This window comes from Patiria miniata, unplaced genomic scaffold (genome assembly GCF_015706575.1).
Source record: "Patiria miniata isolate m_02_andy unplaced genomic scaffold, ASM1570657v1 HiC_scaffold_28, whole genome shotgun sequence".
NCBI lineage: Eukaryota > Metazoa > Echinodermata > Asteroidea > Valvatida > Asterinidae > Patiria > Patiria miniata.
Genome location: NW_024037067.1, coordinates 5,180,574 through 5,202,800, shown reverse-complemented (window position 1 = coordinate 5,202,800; position 22,227 = coordinate 5,180,574). Strand labels below are relative to the sequence as shown.

Here is a 22,227-nt window from a genome sequence, read left to right as displayed (position 1 = left end):
GAAGAAAAAAGTAAAAAAAAAAAAAAAAAAAAGCCGCGTCACCGCACCATTTTTAGGACAAGCTCCATACCAGAAACGGAGACTCTTTTTTTGGCCTAAAGACTGAACATCACGTGCATTTTAACAAAATTAAAACACATCAACCTCTCGATTTTCAGACGGGGAAGTACAGATCTGCCATCGGCTTCCCATGTCCAAAGCGCATGTGTACCATGCTCGGAAAGTCACAAATCTCACTTTTGTGCGAAATTTCATTTTCTCTCCTCCTGAATATATGAGGTTCATTCTCGAATCTCTGGTGCAAAAGCTCTTGGCTTCTTGGTAAAGTCCTGATGAGCTTGACCTTTGGCTTTTGCCAACCACAGCTTCCTCTGCAGTGCCTCGGCTTGCGCCGCCTTCTCCCTGACGTCTTTCTGCTGGATCTCGGTCACTCGATTCAGATAACCCTGCGTCTGCTCCCGCGTTCGTATCTGGAACTCCTTGTGGCTCTTCAGCGGATCCTTGACCTCCACCGGCAGACCCATGACGATCTTGGTCACGCTGCGGCGCTGCTTCCGTGGCGACTGCGCCCCACTGCCCAGGCCGTGCATCAGCATGGGACTGATGATTACGGGCTCGGTGTGCGATGTCGTCCAGCCATGGAAGGTTTTCTTACGGATGACAGCGTCCGTGTTCGTGGACAGACCCGAACTGGCTGCATTGGGTGTCAGGATGGCGTTTGCACTCTGGCTTCTTCTGAGCGGAATCTCCGGCTTTTCAGCTGATGAAGGGACATGGCCAGAGCTTGGACGGGTCAGGATGGATTTCTTAGGCTCTTTACATGTTAGAGTTTGCTTAGGGATGCTGGACGGTACTATCTTGGGATGCAGGCTGATGTGAGGCTTGTTGTCAATCTCAACAGTTCTGAAACGACTGACGACAGACGGTTCTGGACGAGTTAAAGCTCCTGGTTGCAACTTCTCTCTCAGTTGCCTGATCTGAGGGCTTTTGACTTTGAACGGCGCTGGACTCTCTTGATGCGGTTTGTAGTCGATTTCCAAGGCGTTGGCCGTCGTGTTGTTTACAAGCTCTGTGTTTTTCTTAGAGCTCTCGATGCAGTTGATGGTCAGTAGCAGCCTGTCGCGGGGAGTCGGGACATCCTTGGTCCGCTCCTGGGATCTAATCAGGGCCTTGGCCTCCGACAGCGACAAGGCATCACTGACGTTCTGCCTTCGGACGGGAGCACTGTGGCCACGCCTCGGGAGCTCAAACTTTGCTCGCTTGAGGATCCCACTTTTAGTGGAGAAGGCTGTCTGCGGTCTGGATCCGCCCTTCATGATGCCGGTTGGAGGTCGCGAGGATGCCACCGGAGAACAGACCCTAACATCCTGCTGTGATTTGGGTCTCACAATCTCTGAACGACTGAGAGAGGCTGGTGTTGTCGCTCTGGACACTAACCCTGTCACTGATCTCGTTGATGCTGTAGGTGGTCTGGAGTAAGTTGTAGCTGTCGGAGGTCTTGAAGAGCCTGCACAGGACCTCGCATAGATGACTGAACCGGTCTTCGTGCTTTGCATGGCAGCGCCGTCAGGCTGTGAACCCTGGACGTTGTGATACACGCTCCCCTTGAGACTGGAAACAAACTCCACCGCCTTGACTTGCTTCTGGATCCTCTTGGCACTTTGCAAATGACGGTCGTGCAAGGTACGGCCGCTGTGGCCTAGCTGCGACGACCCGCCCTCTTCCGACGGACCTCGGTGGTGCCGTATGATCTTGGGATTGCTGGCTCCGGCCCGCTCGCTGCGCTGGGCCCGGATGTAGGGGTAGGTGTGCTTCCTAAGTGGGGCGTCACCGTAGTGGTTCTTGTAACGGAGGAGTTCAATCTTCTCCTCTTGTTCATAGTCCCACTGGACCTCCTCAAAGCACAGGACCAGCAGGTTGTTGACTGTGTGTAGAACCAACCTGTTAACATGAAATTTACAAACAAGGTTATAAAATGTACTGAAAATAGAATGAATTATTGTTCCAAAGAAACAACTGTATGCAGCTCATTGAAAGATTTGAGATTTCTTGAAAAGTGAACCATTAACGTTTTCACACTAGTAACACTAGGTGAAATTTGTTATTGGTGTTAGGTTTTCTTGGATATAATTCTCTTTGGCAAGTTACAAGAACCGGTTTTGATGGTTGAAAAGCAACACTGTTTCTGGTAAGGGGAAGGGGACTTTGAATCCATTGAGCTTCTTGCTGATGAGTTTTTTTTTCAGGAAATGGGCATGTGAAGGAAGTTTCAACGATTTGTTCTGCGACCACTACTCCTTACCGTTCCCCACATGGGTAGATATCCTCAATTGGGTCAGACCGGCTGTTTCCTCTCATGACACGCAGGCAGTCACCGCTCAGCATGTTCCATATGCGTAGCTTGCCGTCCTCACAGCCCGTGATGACGCGGAGATAAGACAGCTCAAGGCATAAAACTTCCCTGTGAAGAGGAAAAAAACTCAGGTAAGTGGGTAAAGTGGCTTGCCTATAAGGACAAAAATATGGCCACCAACTGGATTCGAACCTCTAACCCTCTGATCATGAGTCACGATCCTTAAACCACTAGGCCGTGCTCCATCTAAAATGGCCGCTTTGGTGCAAGTGAGTAAAGTAGCTTGCCTAAGGACACAAACTATGGCCACCAACTGAATTCGAACCCCTAAACCTTTGATCATGAGTCATAAACCTTAAACCACTAGGCCGTGCTCCATCTAAAATGGCTGCTTTGGTGCAAGTGAGTAAAGTAGCTTGCCTAAGAACACAAAATATGGCCACCAACTTGATTCGAACCTCTCACCCATTGATCGTGAGTCACAAACCTTAACCACTAGGCCACACTCCATCTGAAAACAGCTGCTTTAGTGCAAGTGAGTAAACGGCCTCATAAGACACAAAATATGGCCAGCAACTGGATCTGATCGAACTTGCTGCTTACTTTGGATGCCTGAGCGCAGTGACGCATCGTTTATGGTCCCCTACAGCGCTCCAGACCAGTGCGTAGCCATCCCGGCTCCCTGACACCACGTGCCAGTCATCCAGCTTCACGCTGGTGATCGGGCCCTGGTGGGTGTGGGGGTTGATGAAGCCAAAACGGTTGGTGTTCTTTGGAGACTGGTATAGCATCTAGAAATCAAAACAGGAGGAAAATATTATTGCTAAAGGTACATCGCATCATTTGGCATTTTGTTTTCGTTTCAAGTAGCAATTAAAATTGCTCAAAATCTGTAGAAGGGTGCATAACTATTTACTTGTTGAAGTTTCAGCTCAGTGGATACTACAAATGTATATATTTTGTGTTATGAATCAAATATTTTGAGATGCTTTCTTACCTTGATGAGGCAGGCGTCTTTGATGCTCCACAGTTTGACCCGTCCCCCTTCACATCCGCTCACCACTGTATCACCGTGTATGGCCACCGCTGTCACCTGGTGTATATGCTTAAAGGTGCGTAGACATTTACCCGTGCTGAAATTCCAGACTATTAAATGGTACAGAAAAAAAAACCCACAGATTACATTACACGCATAGATTGTAATGGAACCGTATTACACAACAATGGCATTTTCACTATCATTTCTCATAATGGCTTGAACTGGCATTAGTAGCAAATGTGCCGTTAATCCTTAAATTCAACCATGCAGTTCTCTCTCTTCTAGTCCTTCTGATTTGAAAATCACAGGCGTGTGGAAAAAGGCACACCTGGATTTTTCTAGGTGTGTTTTTTTCCTAGGTGTGTGGTTTTCTAGATGTGTGATCAGTGGTCCAGGGAAATTCAGGCGGGCAATTATTCACACTTCTCGGGAAGCTTTTAGGTTTGCCATGGTGTGGGGGTGTGATCGCACGCCTCAAATCAGAAGGACTGCTCTGCAAAAGTCTTGTAGATGCTTCAATCTGATAAGCCTTTAACAATAGTGGACATGGGAAGGCTAAGACATCCCACTGGGCTCGTTCTTATCTGCTGGCCACTGTTGACTCGTTCTTATCTGTGGGTTTGGCTCAGTGACCTCTCTGCATAAGCCAATATTCATGACTGTATCTCAGCCTATTGAAAATGCCCAGACACTGGAAACCTGGCCCGGAACCTCAGGGAACCTGAAGGTAACCGGAGGTTGGATGAAGATGTCCTCCTTACCTTTGACAACTTTATCTTTCCCGCCGGAAACCACCAGGCTGTCTCTCCTGTCGTGGGACATGTCTAGGCAGAGGATGGTGTCCTGATGACCATGGAAGATCTTGAGAGGTTTGCCGCTCTTCACATCCCAACACCTACCAGGGAAAAAAGAGAAAAAATTGAACAGGTCTCTGTTTATCAGACATCAACACATACAACTAATGTACATTTATGACTATGGATTGCAGAGTGGAAGAAAAGTTTAAAAAAAGAAATAGTTATGACATATCTTAGAAAACATTCAGATAAATTCCCTACGTAGAAGATTCCTAAATGAAACTCTTTTTTTTTTCTTCAAAATTTCCAACACTTATTCAAATGTTGTGTTTGTTGATGAAATCAGAGCCAGGGATGGGGGTGGGGGTGGGGTACACTACACATGTCGACCCCCAACCCCCCTCCCCAGGTTGCCACCCATGTTGGGGTGGGGTTAGGTAGAATAAGAGGCTGGCACATTCCGAGTATGAGAGAGAAAGGAAACATTTGAGAATGTTAACCACAAATTTGGAGATGCAGCATCACTCTCACTCACCTAATACTGGTATCAAAGCTGCCGCTGAGCACGTATCCCTCGCGATCGTTGATGTACAGGCATTTGACAGATCCAGCGTGGCCGGTAATCACGGGACCAGTGTCATGGCCCGTCGTTACGTCCAGGAATCTGACGTGACGATCAAAGGATCCTATGGCTACCAGTGAACCGTAGTTGTAGGAGACAACTCGGTTGAAGTCATCCCTGCGTAAAATATAACATTCAATATTTTCAACATAGAGATCTAACACACACAAGTGTCAAGGCTGTTTAATAGTTCGTCTTTTAACATTAAAGTAGGCTAGATCATTTGTCATTGTGAATTTTTTTCGTTTGAAGCAACAAAAATGCTCAAAATCTAAGGAGGGTGCTTAACAACTAACCTGATGAAGTTTTAGCTCTGTGAATGCTTTATATTCCGAGAAAACAATATTCTAGGATCTCGATTTCAATTCAAAATTTGCCGAGTTATGTTTTGAATTGCGCCCGAAATCAGCATCCAGGACACGTTCTCATTCAGCCGATTTGCAGCCACGCGATGTCACGCACTGAAATGAGGAATAACAGCAACCGCGCATGTGTGTGTGTCGTGTCAACGCTCGCGCGCACCCATTGACCAATTCACCGAATTACAAACCAACTACGGAAACTTGCAAAAACGTGTCACTTGACGCATCTTTGGAAATGGCCTTCTTTTTACTGTTTCCTTCAAAATGACCGCACGCCAGGAAGAATAATTTCACAGGGAGTTTAGTGCCAATACTATACTTAAACCAAGTAAGCTGTTCAACAATAATTTTGTCAGTTACTTTTTGGATAGCTGCAAATGATCTACTCGACCTTTAACTTTGAAACAGAAATGAGAAACTTGATTTCGGACAGGTAATTTCAGACGATGAAACTTCAGTACAGTTATCTAAAAAAAAAAATCCCTTACTGATCCGAGAGCACCATGACGTTGTAAGCACCGCAGTAAACATTTCTCTCTTCCATCTTCACGTTGTCGGTCACAATGCCGCTGTAGGAGCTCGCGATGTTGATCTCCGACTTGAAGTCCACTTCCATGGCTGGTAGGTCAGAGGGCGCCACGTTGCGACAGTCGCCGACCAATCGCGGAACGGGAACGGCGCGATGGTTGGCAAACACTGGATTACCTCCTTGGGCAGATGAACCCTTCAAATGTAAAAGAAGGAGTAATTTCAGTTTGATAACAATTCAACCATAAGAATTTATTCTCCTACCTACATCAGTACATTTTGTAGGCTACTTAGACTTGGTACTAGGCTCTCCCCTGACTTTTGATGACCTGAATTATAGTAAATGTTAGAGTTTGTCAAAACTTTTGACGAAAGTTAATTTTTTCTTTAATAAACATGATAAAGAGTGACAGAAAAAAATATATTCGAGAAAAAAAAAAGATTAACATTTCAGAACAAAGCCATGGAAAATGTTAACAATTACAACAAAATCTTTGAAAATTCATGCTTAATTTCTCTGAAAAACCAGCTGATGAGAACAATCCACACACAGCCAGTATAAATTATGTATTCATTCATGTATTTATACAGTAATTACATAAATAACCTGTTTCTTTAAAATTGTGCTTCTTCTTTCAACAATATGTGCTAAAAGTATTGCATACTTAGAATTGAAATTCTGTAACTCTCTGACACCAAAAATCCACCATGAGTAACCTCAGTTATTTTGGTAAATAAGTAACCAACATTTCTCAGCAACATGCTACACGGAAAGATGTCTTCATATACTGTTTCAGTTACTAAACAAAACTTTTTTTTCTCAGAAAAAGTGTCCTTAGAGATCTGTGCTCATCTCAGGTTATTGACTCTTTACCTGCATCAACATAACTTCCTCCCAGAGCAACTGTCTCGTCCTCATGTCTTCTTCTACTTCCTTAGCGATGTGCGCCCAGTGCCGGCTGACGCTCATACAGCTCACCAGGTCGCCGTACTCCAGATAACTCAAGATGTTCTTAGACAGGTGGACGGGCAGCTCTCGGATGAAATCCCGGTGGTGCCAGACCCCGCCCAGGGCAGAGCGAGAGGTGGGCATGACGCAGAGGGTGGGGTCGATGGATGACATCTGGAAGGAACTAACCGTGACCGAGTCCTCATCCTCCCCATCTTCCACCACAATGTGGGAGGAGTCCAGATATTCAAATGAGTCCGGGGATGGGCGGGGCAGGGATGATGAATATTCATGGCCGGCCGTGCGGAGCAGTTGATTTTCGGGGTAGGTGTCGGATCTGTAGGAGTAGACTGTGTCCGCGAGGGACTCCTTTTCATAATCTGAAATAATTAAGAAATTCAGTGAATAAATGATTGAGATTTTAAGCTTTCACATCAGTTTAAACATGCTTTTTGCAAACTTTTGACAAAAAAATTCAGCCAAATTCTAAATACTCCACTATGATAAAACAGCTTGAAATAACAATTCTGTACAACTTCAGAAGCCAATGAAATTTACTAACCCTTTGATTAGCTTGTATCCAAAAAAAGTTTGTTCAAGTTATGTCTTTCTTTAAGGCGGGGAGGGGGGGGGGAGCTTTCGATGAAAGCCTGTTTTTGTCTTACAACATCTTTAGCGACAAACGAAGACAAAACTTCAACCGTTTTCTCACTGATCAAAAAAAAAATTGCGATGCCAAATTTTCTGCTGCCTCTCTGCTAATGCACTGGGGATTAGCGAGCATACAAGACTCAATCACTTGCTGATCCATCTGCAAACACAATTAATCCTCAAGTAAATTTGAAATATTTTCCTCCGTGGTTGACTGATTGTTTGCTTTGATGGATGCCCAGATCCGGAATTCTCTTGTGTTTGCCTGGGTAAATATAACTACCTTGGAAGGGTAAGGGGCGGACAAAGGCTGGCTGTCTGGGTTGGAAGCAGAGGGTCAATACGCCAGATTCCACTGGCTTGTTGCTATTGATCAACATTGCACACAAAAGCAAACACACTTTCAGCTACTGAAACGTCTCGCTACTACGATCAAACTGGCGTAAACTTGCCTTATATTGTCTTAAAACTGTGATTTAAACTTTTACAAAAGAATCACTTTAGCTGTTGGGAGCTCAAATACACAATCACATGTTTCTGTTTTAAGAGGGTTTGTTATTTGTGTAATTAATTAACGTACGTGTAGTTGTTGGAGAAACTCCATAGTTCTTTTTTCTTTAAAAAAAAACTTGAGAAAGTATTGTTTTAAATAAAAAAATCTACTTTCTCTTTACTTGGGGAGGGGGGGGGACAAACTTTAAAAATATTTAAATGTAATTTAGTATGGACAGTTTAAAAGCAAGTATTTCTGTTTAGAAAGGAAGAAATATCTGACAACCACTTTTTGGATACATGTCAAAATGTATACTCACTATTTTAGATTTTGGCTTTTTTAAAATCAAGTTCAAGAGAAAAAGGCCTACATGTATTTAAAGAAAGGTTTTGGTGGAGGTATGTCTTGACAATTGTGGGGTTTTTTTTTTGGGGGGGGGAGGAGGTGGGTAATTTAAGGTTTTGATAATCCTGCACGACACTCAAATTTTCTTCTTATTTTTTGGCGGGGGGGGGGGGGGGGGGAGGGGGGCACTCAGCACAGCACTCATTTGTACCTTCGTTACAAACACCCTCCCTGGCCCTTTCTTCCGAAGCCAGCATCGTTCTGGCCAGTGTCCCAATGCTGTATAGCAACTCTCCATTGCACATCTGTAGCACCCCGAGTAGATAATTTGCCTTGCTCCAGTATTTAGCCTCCTTGAACCACTGCCAGGCTTCGGTCACTGTCTGCTCGGTCTTCGACGTCCACAGTGCCCTGTCGTCCCCTGTGCTTGCCCCATCGCCGCCGACGCTGGGATGGGTCCGTGAGCGGGCGTAGGTGAAGTCTTTGCCAATGAGGGGGTTCAGGAGATTGACCGCATAGCGGAGCAAGGTCAGGCTGTTGAATTGTCGGACCAGGCCCAGCATGAATGTCTTCCTGGTCTTTTCGCCGGCCCGGAGGAACCACTGTCGAGTCCGGGCTAGACGGTGGCGGATCCGGCAGCTCTCGCAACGGTCGCAGGTGGTGGTCACCGTGCCGTACTCGCAGCGAAGCTCTGGCGCTTTGCCGAGATTGTACTCGAAGTGCTCCACATTTTCCGACGGATGTTTCATTGTGGGGCGAAGGACAACTTTTTAGCTATGATGAATAACAGATGCACATTTTGTCATCATGATGGTTCAGTAGTGAATCATGATCTGTTCAATATCCATTCTGTATAGATTCAGCAAACTCTGACTGAGACTGGCATCTGTCAACAAAAAAACAAAAAACTGAAATTATTAATGTTGTTTATAATACTGTTTTCTAAAATATTTACAATAGGAAAAGATGTCAAACATACCAAAGAAAATCCTGAACAGAAAACCCACATCCACCCTTTAAATTCACCATGTTGACTACCCTTTAAATTTTCAATGACCATTTTCTCTGTTAATAAAATGGATCATACATTTCTGAATTCCATAACGAAGTTGTAAGCCTCTTCGATAGTGATCATCATTACTCGTTTTGGAAATAATTTTGCATCCTGACGCCTCTTTTTTTCCTCATATATTATCTCAATGAAGCCTTTTTGAAGGTCAAAGTTGCAAAATTGTTAAAAAGACATGAATCTGGGACTGTGACTTGAGTGAGAAACATTTCCAATTCAATAGAATTTTAGAAAATACTTTGAAATTACGCTCAACTCTCCAACTCAACATGCGCAACACTCCACCGAAGAAGTGGCATCAGGATGCTACTTTTTTTCCCCTAGCTTTTCTGTAGTGTTACTTAACAAATAAATATAGGATTAAGAATAAGAACCTGTTTTAAACAATGTGAGGTCCCCCCCCCCCACTTCTGGAATTACAAAGTTACACTTACAGTCCGCATTGAACGTAAACATGCCGTATTAAAAAAGTCCACATTTGATTTCCCTTACTTTTTTAACTCCGATCCATTCAATAAATCCGACAAAGAAAAAAGCGAAGAAGCTGAAGAATTGTTCTCAGTAGACATAATAAGTTAAAGCTACTTACATGTGATTGTTTTCCTCGTTATTCTAGAAGGATATACTCATAGTCATATAGCGTAAGTCAAACAAAATCTGCCCGAAGAAAATATGCACTGAATCTACCCTGCACACATTTTGCGCTGGAGCATAAATAATGCAGTCGCCACGGAGATTGGACGCTATTAACAAAATAAGATACAGTTGCAACCTTTTACAAGTTTATGGTTCACCTAATTCCCTGCTCCATGCAGTGCATTAGAACGTAGTAATTAATCGTACTCGTGGGAGCCAGACTACCGTACTCTCGATGAAGTTTTTGGTGGCGGATCATTGGGTACGGTTGCGTCGTATGCATCACCGGTGACCCAAAGACTTGTACAAGTCTAATTTTGTTGCAACAACGCCCTCAATCGCCGGCCATATTGGCGAGAGTTTTTCCACGAAAAAAAATCGACACAAAACATACGTGGCTCATTCCCATTCATCGTGGATTTAACCGTGTTGAATAGATGAATTGATTAACTCAAAAACCTTGTCCCTGACGTGGGCATTTCCTGGTTCTCCCACGCGTGGATGTCGGCCGGCTGCAAGCTGTCGCTATGCTGGCAGATGTCCCGTCAGAGGCCACGAACTACGACTACGAGGAAAGATTGTCATCGGCGATTGCTGCAGCTCGCGCTACCGATCCTGGCCGCCCTGCTAGCGGCGCGCCAGCCCCCACCTACCCGTCTCTGCAGCACGTGAACGTCGCCGCCGTGTTGCTCCGAGCGATGGCCAAAGCTCTCCGGAAAAATCCTGAATTTCTCAGTCTTCTGTTCGTTGCATTCCTATTTGTTGTGGTCTCGAAGTATGCACAAAATAGGTGATTTTGTTTGACTTTTTTATGACATGATTATTTAGGCCAGTTTTATTGTAACTCAACTGTAAAATAGTCAGTTTATTCAGCTCTTTGAGTTTAAAATCTGTATACCATTACCAGTCATGACCAATAAAGTGTATCACTATCAGTTATTATACTATTTCTTTGAATTTGAGTGGTTTATTATTAAAAATAGGCATATATAATTGTCATATTGCCATTGGCTGCCCAGGTTTTCATTTAGTAAACGTTTCTTTGTTATTCCTGTGCCAACCTAGAGTCTAGTATTGAGCCTCCCTTTCGCAATTTCACTGGGAATCACTGCGCGTGTGCCCATTGTGATTCACAGTTTAGTTTCAAATATAAACAAATTGACACACACATGCAAAATCAAAGCAGAGTTCCAATAAAATCGTAAAAAAAAGTTCTTGTTTTTAAATAACTAAGCAAAATTTTGTTATTTTTTTTTATGGTTGATGTTTAGTATGCTGCAACTTTTTCCATCTTTTTTATTAGATGAAAACTTGCAAAAATTTGTGCACTGACACGCACAGTTGAAATTGTGAAAAGGCTAATACTATGCAACTCGCTCTAGCTAATCAATCAAGAAATATCTGGAATCTGGGTAAGGTATTGTAACAACTGCTCTTGAGTATCGACTTGGGGGGGGGGAGGGGCATAAATTGACCACGTGAAATGACATCTGTCGTCAAGATTCTAAACTTTTAAATCAGTTTTTAAAATGTATTATTTTTTGGGTTTTTTTTTTTTCAGTGGAGCTTCTCAGTCCCCAGCTGTCCCACCGCCGATCTTCCCAAAAGACTCGCCCGTCTTTGAATTCAATAATGGCGACATGCAGAGTGCGATGTCCCGTATCCAGAGGGAGGAAAACGAGTTTTCATTTGTGATGTACTACGCCCACTGGGATGGGAACTCCCGGGATATCGCTGTTGAGTTTGACAAGGCAGCTAGGCAGTTTTCTCGTTGGGCAAGTAGCCTGCATTTCTGTTTTGTAATACACAATTTTGACAATTGGAATGTTGCCAAGAACTACTTTGTAGCGCCATGTTTTTGTGCATTGTTTATGTTTGACTCAACAAAATTGCCCAAAAACCTTAATTAGAGTGCATAGCAACTAACCCGTTGAAGTTTGGCTCAGTGGATACTATACTTTTTGAGAACACAGAGAAATGTGGATATTTTGGGGGTGTCCTAACTGGATTCTGTTGCTAATGCACGTAAAAAAAGTGTGCCGCGAGCACACTTTAATCAAAGTTATTTTGTCATAGTGGCATTTTGAAGAAACATTGTTTTAAAGGCACCTATAGGAACATTTGCATTTACCCCAAAAGTAACCTACCAAATTATCAAAAAGCTCATTTGGATTAAAGATCGTACTTCAACACGTTAGGTTTGAACATTCCTCGTCAGATTTTGAGTTGTGTATTATTATTGTAAGCAAACAAAATGCATGAAAAACAAATGATCCTATATGCCTTCAATTGATGTAATGTCTAGTATTTACCCTTCTCTGTAGGTCACATTCGTCGCGGTCAACTGTTGGTGGTTGCACGGCTCATGTCGAAGCCGAGTGAAGACAACGATGTACCCTGCGCTGCTCGCCACTGCCCCTTCCATCCCAAGTGGACTGCAGTACACCGGTATCCTGCAAGCCCCGGAGATGGTGTCCTTCCTACACCAGCTCTGCAGGCCATTCACTTACGTTACCGATATGGAGGCCTTGTACAAACTACATGCGCTTCAAGGGGTGAGGAGGTGTATTTTTGCACAGATAGTTGATGATTTGCTGTTCCTTTTTATGTACAAAGAAACTGCTGAATTAAACATGAGTGGGAGTTGACCATTTTTTGCATGTCAGATGCAATAGGATATTGACCAATGAGATAAAAGCACTGGCTTATGAATATGTATCAATTTATTTATAGAAACACCTATTGCTTTTTTTTTCGCTGAAAATTACAAAATCCACAGAGGAGATTAAAATGACTGATTAACCCTAACTCCCTAGGCGGTTTTGCAAGAATGCAACCTCAATCCTGCAAAATCCTCCATTTTTTCTTGATTGTGGTCCTTGGAGGGTGACCACTGCCTCACCATGTTGAGGCAGAGCCGGTGACATCCTGGAGCAGTGTGGAGGATTTCAAGTTTAATCTAGGCCTAAATTTATGTACGGCTGAGAATAAACAATACAAGGTCCGGCCCAAGACCTTGACACAGTGCATCCTCTAAAATTCTCCATTTTGCAAAGATGATTTCGGATGACTTGGAAAGGTTAGGGTTTAAATAAGGACCAAGAATAATTGCACAAGAACAGTAAGACACAAGAACTAACCCATGAAATAAACTTAAATGAAAAAGCAAAAATTAAGTAACAAGTAACACGAATTCATGTTTTATTTCTAAACAGACGGTGGTCGTGGGCTACTTTGACTGGAGCAACTTTCCTCTTCCGCCGGGTCTAGCCTCTTTCCAGAAGGCAGCCTGGCTGGCATTGGAGAAAGATGTCATAGAGCCTGTGGCATTTGCTGTAGTAACCAATATCAGGCTGGCGAAGAGATTAGGACTGCAGCAGCCCAAAAGTGTAGCCATAATAAGAGCGTTGAATTCGACTTTAGTAAGTAGTGAAAAAAAAACGAAGAATTTAAGAACTGAGGTACAGGGTGAGTAAAAAAAAAACGAAACCCAAATGTTGGGACCATTGTTTTAGTGAAGTTCTGCATGTAGCACTTTCAAAATCTAGGATATGAAAGCCCAATTCATAAGCTTTCTTTTAGTACAAGAATCATTCAAATCACTCATGTACCTTTCAAATTACGGAATTTAAACACAACCACCATTTTAAGGTTCTGTCCACGGATCACAAAAAAGTTCAGTGTTCTTTCAGCAAAACAAAAACAAATCACATAGGGATGTGTGTGAATTGTTTTTGTTTTGCTGAAAGAACACTGAACTTTTTTGTGATCCGTGGACAGAACTTTAAAACGGTGGTTGTGTTTAAAATTCCGTAACTTGAAAAGTACATGAGTGATTTGAATGATTCTTGTACTAAAAGAAAGCTTATGAATTGGGCTTTCATATCCTAGATCATGAAAGTGCAACATGCAGAGCTTCAATAAAACAATGGTCCCGACATTTGGGTTTCATTTTTTTTACTCACCCTGTACTTCCCTTACCGTCTATAAATGTGACCGAGGTTTGATTTCAACCAAGGCCAACATGTGGATTTTTCTCTCCAGGTTTCATCATGCTTTCTTGCTACAGTGAGTCTCGCGCATTTCTTTTTAGGAACCCTCATTTTCAATACCAGAAAAATGAATAAAACAACCCAGCGAATATAAAAAGCGGTCAGCATAACATTCCAAATATATTCGAGGAGAAACTGTTTTTAATAGGAAGATTACTTCTTTTTTTGCTGAAAAAGGACCTTTTTTTTATAATTAAACAAATTTGAAAAAGGACAAATCTTTCCATAAAATAGAGATCACAGGTAATCTATATAAAATTAAGTTGACTACAAAAAAACGACATTTTTTAATCATAAACATTTTAAAAAGGACAAATTTTTCCATAAAATAGATATCCCAGGCTATCTACATAAAACTAATAATGGCTACTTTTGTGTCTGTCTTGTTTTTTTTTTAATTTACAAACAGTTATTGATCAACTCAAATGTGTTTGTTTTTCTTAACTCTTTAGTTATACCCGAGAGATGCCAGATTCCAAGCAAAGATGATAACGGAGTGGGCTTACAAACATCGGGAATCTGTGAGTATTGTTAAACTTTAGGATAAAATATTAAGTACCCTTTCTAACAATTCTCTTTCTCTTAGAATCCTGCAATTTTCACTCTGATCACCGCAAGTGAAGTCCCACTGTGGCCCCCACCACAGACGTTTAGTCATACATACATGTATATGTGAGGCATTTTTGGCAAAATGAGACAGAATTTGGACAAAAATGAGGTCAAAATAAGGTTTGCGGGTATTGGGAAAGAAAAGAATATTCTCCTTAAATTACTGTTTGTTGCACTTCAGTCAGACATTCCATTGGCAAGGTATGGCTGTTTAAATTTTGCATTTATCAACGAGGAAAATGAGATTTGAAGGTTTGCATGGTGGGAAGATACTAAGACAAGATAAGTTGGTGGTGACACCATGTGAATAAATCTCTTTTGTGGGTGTGTGTGGTTCTGAAAAGAACCGGAGGGACTCAGCTGATCATCCAGCATCCTTCAGATCAAACTTGCATCCTTCTCACGCCTCACCGCACCCATCCTTATAACATCGCATCATCGTTGGAATCCCTCATTCTCCTGACGACGGGCAGAGCATACTGTTCGAAACGTTGACTCCCTTTTCAGAACCACACATACTCACAAAAGAGATTTATTCACATGGTGTCACGCCGCAAACATATCTTGTCTTAACAAGGAAAATACTGAGAAAAAGGCCTTTAAAGTTTTGAGCTTTGCATTCATGGAAAAAAAAGAGGCCAATGGTTTTCCTAAAATACACTTTTATTCTACAATTTGTGTACGATTTCTTTAAAATCTTTGTAGTTAACAGTTTAGAGATTATAAATATCAATAAATCTGAAAATAAAAAAATCACCTCATCTTTTTTTTTGGGGGGGGGGGGCATTTTTCTCCCCTATGGCTTGTGCCCAGTTCTGTCTCATTTTTCCAGAATGCTTCACATATTTGTTGCATTCCCTTCTAAATGACACAATTTGACAGAAGTTATCTTACTGGATTTTTTTCTCTCTCTCTCTAGGTGGTGCAGTGGCTTGCCCCGGCGGGAGTCAAGAGCACCATCATGGCTAGTCAGTTGAACAACAGCCCCGCTGTGGTTCTCTTCACACGGCATCATCCGCGGCAGGGACTCCTGAATGATTTTTATATGGTGAGTTTGAAGACAGACAGTTGAAAACTAGGCCCACTGGCATATGACTATTTTGTCGATCAGTTTATCAATCCCATTTTTGGTCATGGTTTCAATTAATCAAATGGCTGTTTTATTTTTTGCATTCATTGGTGGATTGATACTGACATGGGAAGTTTCAATAAACTATCATTCACTCACCTTAACCAAATCCCCCAACTGGTTTTCTCTAGGTAGTCTGCCAAATGCAACAAAATGCAACTTGACTGAAATGAGAACCCTGCTAAATGCAACAAATTGCAGTGGATTCTGTTGCATTGTGCAGTTGTTATTATTATTATTATTATTATTATTATTAATCATTTCTGGTAATGAAACCAAGGATTCCTCAAAAGTGCCTTTGGCACTGTAGCTCGCAAGCCTGAAGATACCTGTGGAGAGAAGACAATGAGAAGAAATTACAGTTTCAGAGGTGGGAGGAAAAACCCAGAAGAATATTCTGGGGAAAACCCACGGAATCAGGCAGGGACTGAAAACCCAATCCACATATTGGCCCAGGCGGGATTCGAACCCGGGTCACAGCGGTGGAAGGCGAGGAAAGTACCGCTGCGCCAACCTGACTCCCCGTGCCAACCTGACTTTTAGCAGGGTAACTGCTCATAGGTCCAGTGCATACCAGCCTTGTCACCAAGCAGTTACCCTGCTAAATGCAACCAAATGCAACAGTAGATTCTGTTGTATTGCCTTGGACCTATGAGCAGTTACCCTGCTAAATGCAACAAGATGCAACAAAGCAGGAGTTGGCTGCTAAATGCAACATTATGCAACAAGTTTTTACCTTGGTTGCCTTCTGTTGCATTTGGCAGGGTTAGGGTTTTAATGATATTCATGTAGTGCATTGAGTGCTAATAGGTAGGAGCAGATATGTGTATAATGAATGCAATACTCAGTTTGTAAATGTAAATAACTTTAATATACATTTATTCCTGTTTATGTTTTTTCAACAGTTCAAAAAAATTGCTCTGGACTACTACAATTGCAACAACTCTAGGCTAGTCGGCAAGATAATCAGTGCAATCGATGATGCTAGAAATCCAAATCTAAATCCCGAAGACTGCCATGATGCAGACCATCCCAGCGACGACGTGCCTAATGCGTGCGAGTGTTGCCAGACCCTCGCCGATACACCCATAACCACAACCGCAACCCACGGCCGAAATGTCTGCCAAGTCTGCGAGCAGTCGACCGCGCACCGCCCATCTTTTTCGTGTAACCCCGTGCTTCCTCGCAGCCAAGCGACGTGGATGAACATGATATTCCAGGGAAAGGCCTCCCTTGCCCCGAACAGCTGCCTACGTATGAATTACAACTACAGCCCCTACAGTCAGTTGCAGCTCTGCTGCAGACAGTGCGACGCCACGCCTTGTCACCTGAATGAACAGAGTGAACGTTGTGCCTTCAGAGATTCCTACTTTGGAAGGCCGTCAACTGATTCGGCGTGTTACGGAGCACCTGGAAGAACTGATTGCAGCAGTCGTTGCCAAGAGCCCTTTCAAAGGACTAGAGCTTCCAGCACCAAAACAAAACAGAAAAATCCCTGCCAAAGGACGCCAGAGTCGCTGAAGGGTGTCTTCCACCCATTCTTGGGACAGTTCACAGGGCTGGGATGTAGGACCAATAGAACGGTGAACTTCTTCGCCATGAGGTCGGAATACTTTTGGTTATTTGCAAAGCAGCTAGGAGTTTCAGATACAAGTGGCTTCCAGACGCAGCAAAGAAGGACTGCTGTGGTTTTGCTTGATATTGAGGTACGGGGTGCTTATAAAGTCCTTAATGTTGTTGTGGACTAACTCCAATTGGACCACGAAGCTTTGGCAATTTGTGCTGTTGAAATGGAATTCTGTACCTTCAGACGTGTAGTTTTCCTGTAATTTCAGGGGAAATTCGGACAGGGTTTATGCAGAAACAAAATGTGGCTGCCATGATACCCACTGCGCATGATGCTCACTACGCATGATACCCACTGCGCATGATGCTCACTACGTATGACACCGATTTCGCATGATGCTCACTACGTATGATACCCACTGCGCATACGTCAACTTTGCCAAAGTGTATCAACGGCTGTTGCCTGTCATTCAGTTATCATTGGTCTGAAGTGCGCCCGCATGTGTGCACACTTGACTGAAATTATTTTTTGGTCTAGCGACTTCACGCGCCGCAACGCACGTGTTCGTTCTGGACACGTTTCCCCCGAAATTACAGGATAACTAGACGTCCAAAGATACAGAATTCCATTTGTTTTGGCAAATAACCAAGTAAGTATCTACCATGGATGATTAACAAGTGAAAAAAATAGTCCCAATTTTTTTCCCGAAACCGTAGCAACAGACTTGTTCCAAACATGAAGAGTTATGTGTGGCTTACTGATGCAGAGGAAGTCCAGTATTTAAGTCATACACTCAACCAAAAAAAGAAAGTCCCCCCCCCCCTAACAATACCTGTTTGCCTAACTCCAAGATTACTGAGCACCTCTCACTCAAATAACGACTAATCACTACAGAAATTCCTTAGCAATCCAGCCATACTCTGTATTTGGCCCAAAACATTGATAATGTGTACGAATTTATGCAGTTTATGACAAACGATACCGAAAACAGTTGCACTTTTGTATACGTGCAAATTTTGGTTGACACTCACCTTGCATGTATACAAAAGTGCAACTTTATGTTCGGTACCATATGTCATAAATTGCATAAGTTCGTACACATTATAACTGTTTTGGACCAAACAAAGAGTATGGCTGGATTGCTAAGGAATTTCTGTACTGATCAGTCATAATTTGAGCAAGGTGTGCCCAGTGGTTTTTGAGTTAAACAAAAAAGTGTCAAGGGGGGACTTTATTTTTTGGTTGAGTGTATTTATGAGGCTATACAAGTATGTGCAAGCTCTTGCAAGAGCCAGTATCGAAATGTGACGCTACACCTCCGTTCTGCTGATGACCACACAACTCCCAGTGTCTGCAGCCAGACCACTCAGTCCACATGGGATCCAACCATCGAATTGAACACTACTTTTGATTTCTTTCAATTCCCTTTTCAGGCTGAACAGCAGCACGCACTACTTCAAGAGGTCTCCGAAACCGCAATTATAAATTTTGTATTCAATTATACGACGTCAAATTTGACGCGACACCTCCGATCTGCTAACCACACGACTCCCAGTCGCTGCAGCCAGACGTCGAGCGTCTGCGTACAGGAAGTGGTGTCGTCAACATTTGAGGAGCTGGTCTTAGATAGCAACAAAGTGAGTTTGTCATTGAGTTATACTCAGGAGATATTGGTACATTAATTGCTATTATAATAGTCAGCAAATGTTCAGAATATCAGGGTTTGTCGGAGCTGCGTTTTACTGTTAGTTATTTTTGGCTTTTTTGTTCTGTTTTTTTTTTTGCAGGATGTATTGTTACTGTACTATGCACCTTGGTGTGGTTTCTGTGCCAGGATGCATCATATATACCTCAGTTTAGCAAGAGTCTTCCAGAATTCATCCAATCTTCTTATTGCAAGGTAAGGGCATCCATTTGTTTTTAAATTATTTTGTTCTCATTTCCGACTGACCCTATTTTAGAGTCCTGACCCAAGAAAAAAAAATGTCATTACTGCTGACCCTGTATGAAACCCCGGCTTTTAGTAAAAACAAAGATTAAGGGATAAAAATCAGGCAATCGGGCACTGTGTTATTTAAAAAGCTTTTGAAAGGAAAAGCCGAATTTTGTTGAAGAACGGCATATAGCAACGAGTGCAATCTCGGGGGTCTATAGTTTAGCTTTACTGTTATGGCATGGCTGCCACTACAGCAAAAACATTACTAAACTGCACATGTGGTGCAATTTTAACACATTTAAATATTTAAACATTAACACGTTTAAATGTTTAAATAAAAAAAATCTGAATCCAAATTGTCAAAAATGTTCCAGCGAACCTTGAATTATAAAAAAGGGACCTTCATTCACGTTATCTTCCTTTGAGTTAAACACACGCAGCAAAACTTGTTGATTTTTTCAAACCTATTCAATTCACAAAATCTTAGAAGCACGACAGTTTTTATTAAATTTGGGGTAAGTTAAGGAGGTAGTTAAGTTTTTACTTTGTTATTGACTGCCCACTTTTTATTATGTCAATCATTGATAAAGGGAGGTGTCAGCCTTTGTGAAATGAATAAACGTTTTAACGGTTCCTTAATTTTTTTTGCTAAAAACGTTTACCAAATTAAACGCAAAGTCACATCCTTACTCGCATGGTGCAGATGCGATGTAAGTCTACTACATTTTCCAAAGATGGCTGTATTATTTATTTCAGTGTTATCGTCTAACGATAATCTCACGGCAATAAAAAAAACTAGAGACAAAACACAATTGGCATCTTTTTATTTAGCCATCTATATAGGTGCAACTGCAATTGTTTTAAGACTCATTTTCGCCGACCAACCGATCTTACTTCAGAGCGAAACAAATATGAGAACCATAGAAATAAAAAGAGACAGGCAAATGTACATTGCTATTTCTTCTGTGTTTATTTCAGAATTGACGGTGACGCCAACGACCTTCCGTGGCATCTGACCCCATCATCCTATCCCACCCTGCTGCTCTTCCCCGCCGGACACAAGGAACAGAGCCTCCAGTTCCCTCAGTCCGCCAAGCTCAATCTACCAAATATCATCAAGTTTGTGCTTCAGCATGCGACATTACTAATATAATGCTTCAGCAAGTTGGTATTAACGTCCATATTTTGAAAATTATAATATATGTTGTCTTCAAAATGAAGATAAAAGTAACAACAATCAATTAATTAATTGACGGAAAAAAGTTGATTAAACACAACAAATAATATTCATTTGTTTTAGATGAAAAGAGGAGATTTTGTTAGGCCAAAAAAAAAAGTCTCTGGTTTCTGGTATGGAGCTTGCCCCAAAAGTGGTGCGGCGAGCAGGGTGTTTTTTTTTTACCCTACTTTTTTTTTCTTGGAATGTTGGCTGATGTTGCAGATAAAGCTTTGATCCCCTTAAAATTTCCTTCTGAGTGGAGCTTGAGGTGACCTCAGTAAGACCATAAGGCGTGAGAATTCTGCACCCACTTACGATCTCAACCGACACGAACATTCTTTGGGAAATTTGGAAAGTCCAGACAAAAATCAGAGAAGATGGTATTAACGTCAGACCGTACAGCGACATCGACATCTTGCATGTGCTGCCAGGCTGGTCATTAGTCTGCTCCCTTACATATTGCGCTAATTAAAAAGCATTGACGGGTTCCAGATACACGACCATCGCTCCCTCAGTCTGGCTTCCAGACACACAATAACAAAATTACAATACCGTCTGGAAATGATGCCCGACTAAATTTACTGCAAAATATATGGGAGCCCAGAGAGGCCACATAAAGCTTCTACTCGATCATAACCCCATCTAGAAACATGTTAAAATAGTGCAGCAGCAGGATTCCAGTCAAACCAGTGAGTTTGGCAATTTTGAGACATCATTTTACATTGAAAGTGTTTTTTTTTTTTAAATTTTGCCGACTCGCATGACTACGGCGACACGCGCAGACCTGAAACTGGAGCCTGGGGGGGGGGGGGGGGGGGGCCTTAGAAACAAACCAGTAAGCTCACAACAAAATTTTTTTTAAAGAGCCGACTTGTAAAATAAGGCAATTTACACAAACTGTATGGCAAATCTACAATGTCACAAGAAACACAAGAAGTGTGCTGGTTTTTTAAAGTGCCTCATATTGTATATGATTGTGCTTTTCCTTTTTAGTTTTTTGGCCAGTGCAGAGAGCTTTTTAAGCAATGTTTGCTTTTGTTTGGGGTTAAAATTAATAACAAGTTAATAATAATAATCGTTAATTTTGCTGCCTTTGTGCAATGATGTCATTGTGTATGAATATTATGATTAATAATGAAAATGAATCAATAGATATTTACAAAATGACTAAGTAACTAAACTCAGTGCTGTTATAACATCCACTTTGTATTGAGATCTTAATTGTAATATTTATATATTAAAGTTGCTTCAGATGTACACTTTCAAAAAGTTCTTCAAATTTTAGCTTTTAAAGGGAAAATACAACATTTGCAAAAATAAACTACCAAATCATTTTGAAATACCTTGCTGGACTGTTAGTGAATGACAGTGTAAAGGATCCTGTAAAATCATGGCACCTGGTATACTGTCATTTTCAAGGAAAGTGGTATTGTTGTATCAATTTCTAACGCTGGTCGGCCGATCAGCGTTGGAAAAAACTTGGTTTTTTTCAAATACTGGCCCCAATTGACCATCGCATTTGTTTGCAATCGATTACACACCTATGAATGGGTACAAGCCAGCTAGACTGGTTCCCTGACCTTACAATTCCCCAATGTATGTAAACTGCTCTGTTTCTTCTTATATGGAGTCAGGGAACCAGACTACACGAAAATGATTGTTTTTCTTGGTTTTTATAGCATTTTCGAACCCAAAACCTCAAAAAAGTCAGTGTAACTATATTTGCTATATATTTCCAACCCCCCAATTCCATCCATTTCTGAATATTACTGCAAAAGCAGATGATGTATATTCCCTTTAAGGTGTCTTCCCTGCAACTTTCAAGCATTTTCATTTTTCGGCCAAAATTGAAAAAGAAATGCAAGGGGTTA

The 22,227-nt window shown here is 41.9% G+C and overlaps 2 protein-coding genes across 2 annotated transcripts; one reads left to right on the top strand and one right to left on the bottom strand.

Annotated features, from left to right (window-relative positions):
• Positions 1 to 73: 73 nt before the first annotated feature.
• On the bottom strand, positions 74 to 10,068 carry LOC119734804 (CMT1A duplicated region transcript 1 protein-like). The gene is made up of 10 exons (XM_038208371.1): positions 9,798 to 10,068; positions 8,351 to 9,025; positions 6,576 to 7,030; positions 5,662 to 5,897; positions 4,725 to 4,928; positions 4,154 to 4,287; positions 3,351 to 3,499; positions 2,957 to 3,144; positions 2,303 to 2,461; positions 74 to 1,941 (listed from the first exon to the last, which is right to left on the bottom strand). Exons 2-10 carry the CDS (start codon positions 8,886 to 8,888, stop codon positions 282 to 284), a joined length of 3,723 nt encoding a protein of 1,240 aa, XP_038064299.1. The 5' UTR covers positions 8,889 to 9,025; positions 9,798 to 10,068; the 3' UTR covers positions 74 to 281.
• Positions 10,069 to 10,188: 120 nt separating this feature from the next.
• LOC119734805 (thioredoxin domain-containing protein 11-like) lies at positions 10,189 to 20,805 on the top strand. Its single transcript, XM_038208372.1, has 10 exons — positions 10,189 to 10,634; positions 11,406 to 11,619; positions 12,169 to 12,399; positions 13,060 to 13,266; positions 14,349 to 14,417; positions 15,425 to 15,553; positions 16,540 to 17,340; positions 18,635 to 18,838; positions 18,989 to 19,101; positions 20,116 to 20,805. The coding sequence occupies exons 1-10, from the start codon at positions 10,372 to 10,374 to the stop codon at positions 20,288 to 20,290; spliced, it is 2,406 nt and encodes an 801-aa protein (XP_038064300.1). The 5' UTR covers positions 10,189 to 10,371; the 3' UTR covers positions 20,291 to 20,805.
• The last annotated feature ends 1,422 nt before the right edge of the window (positions 20,806 to 22,227 follow it).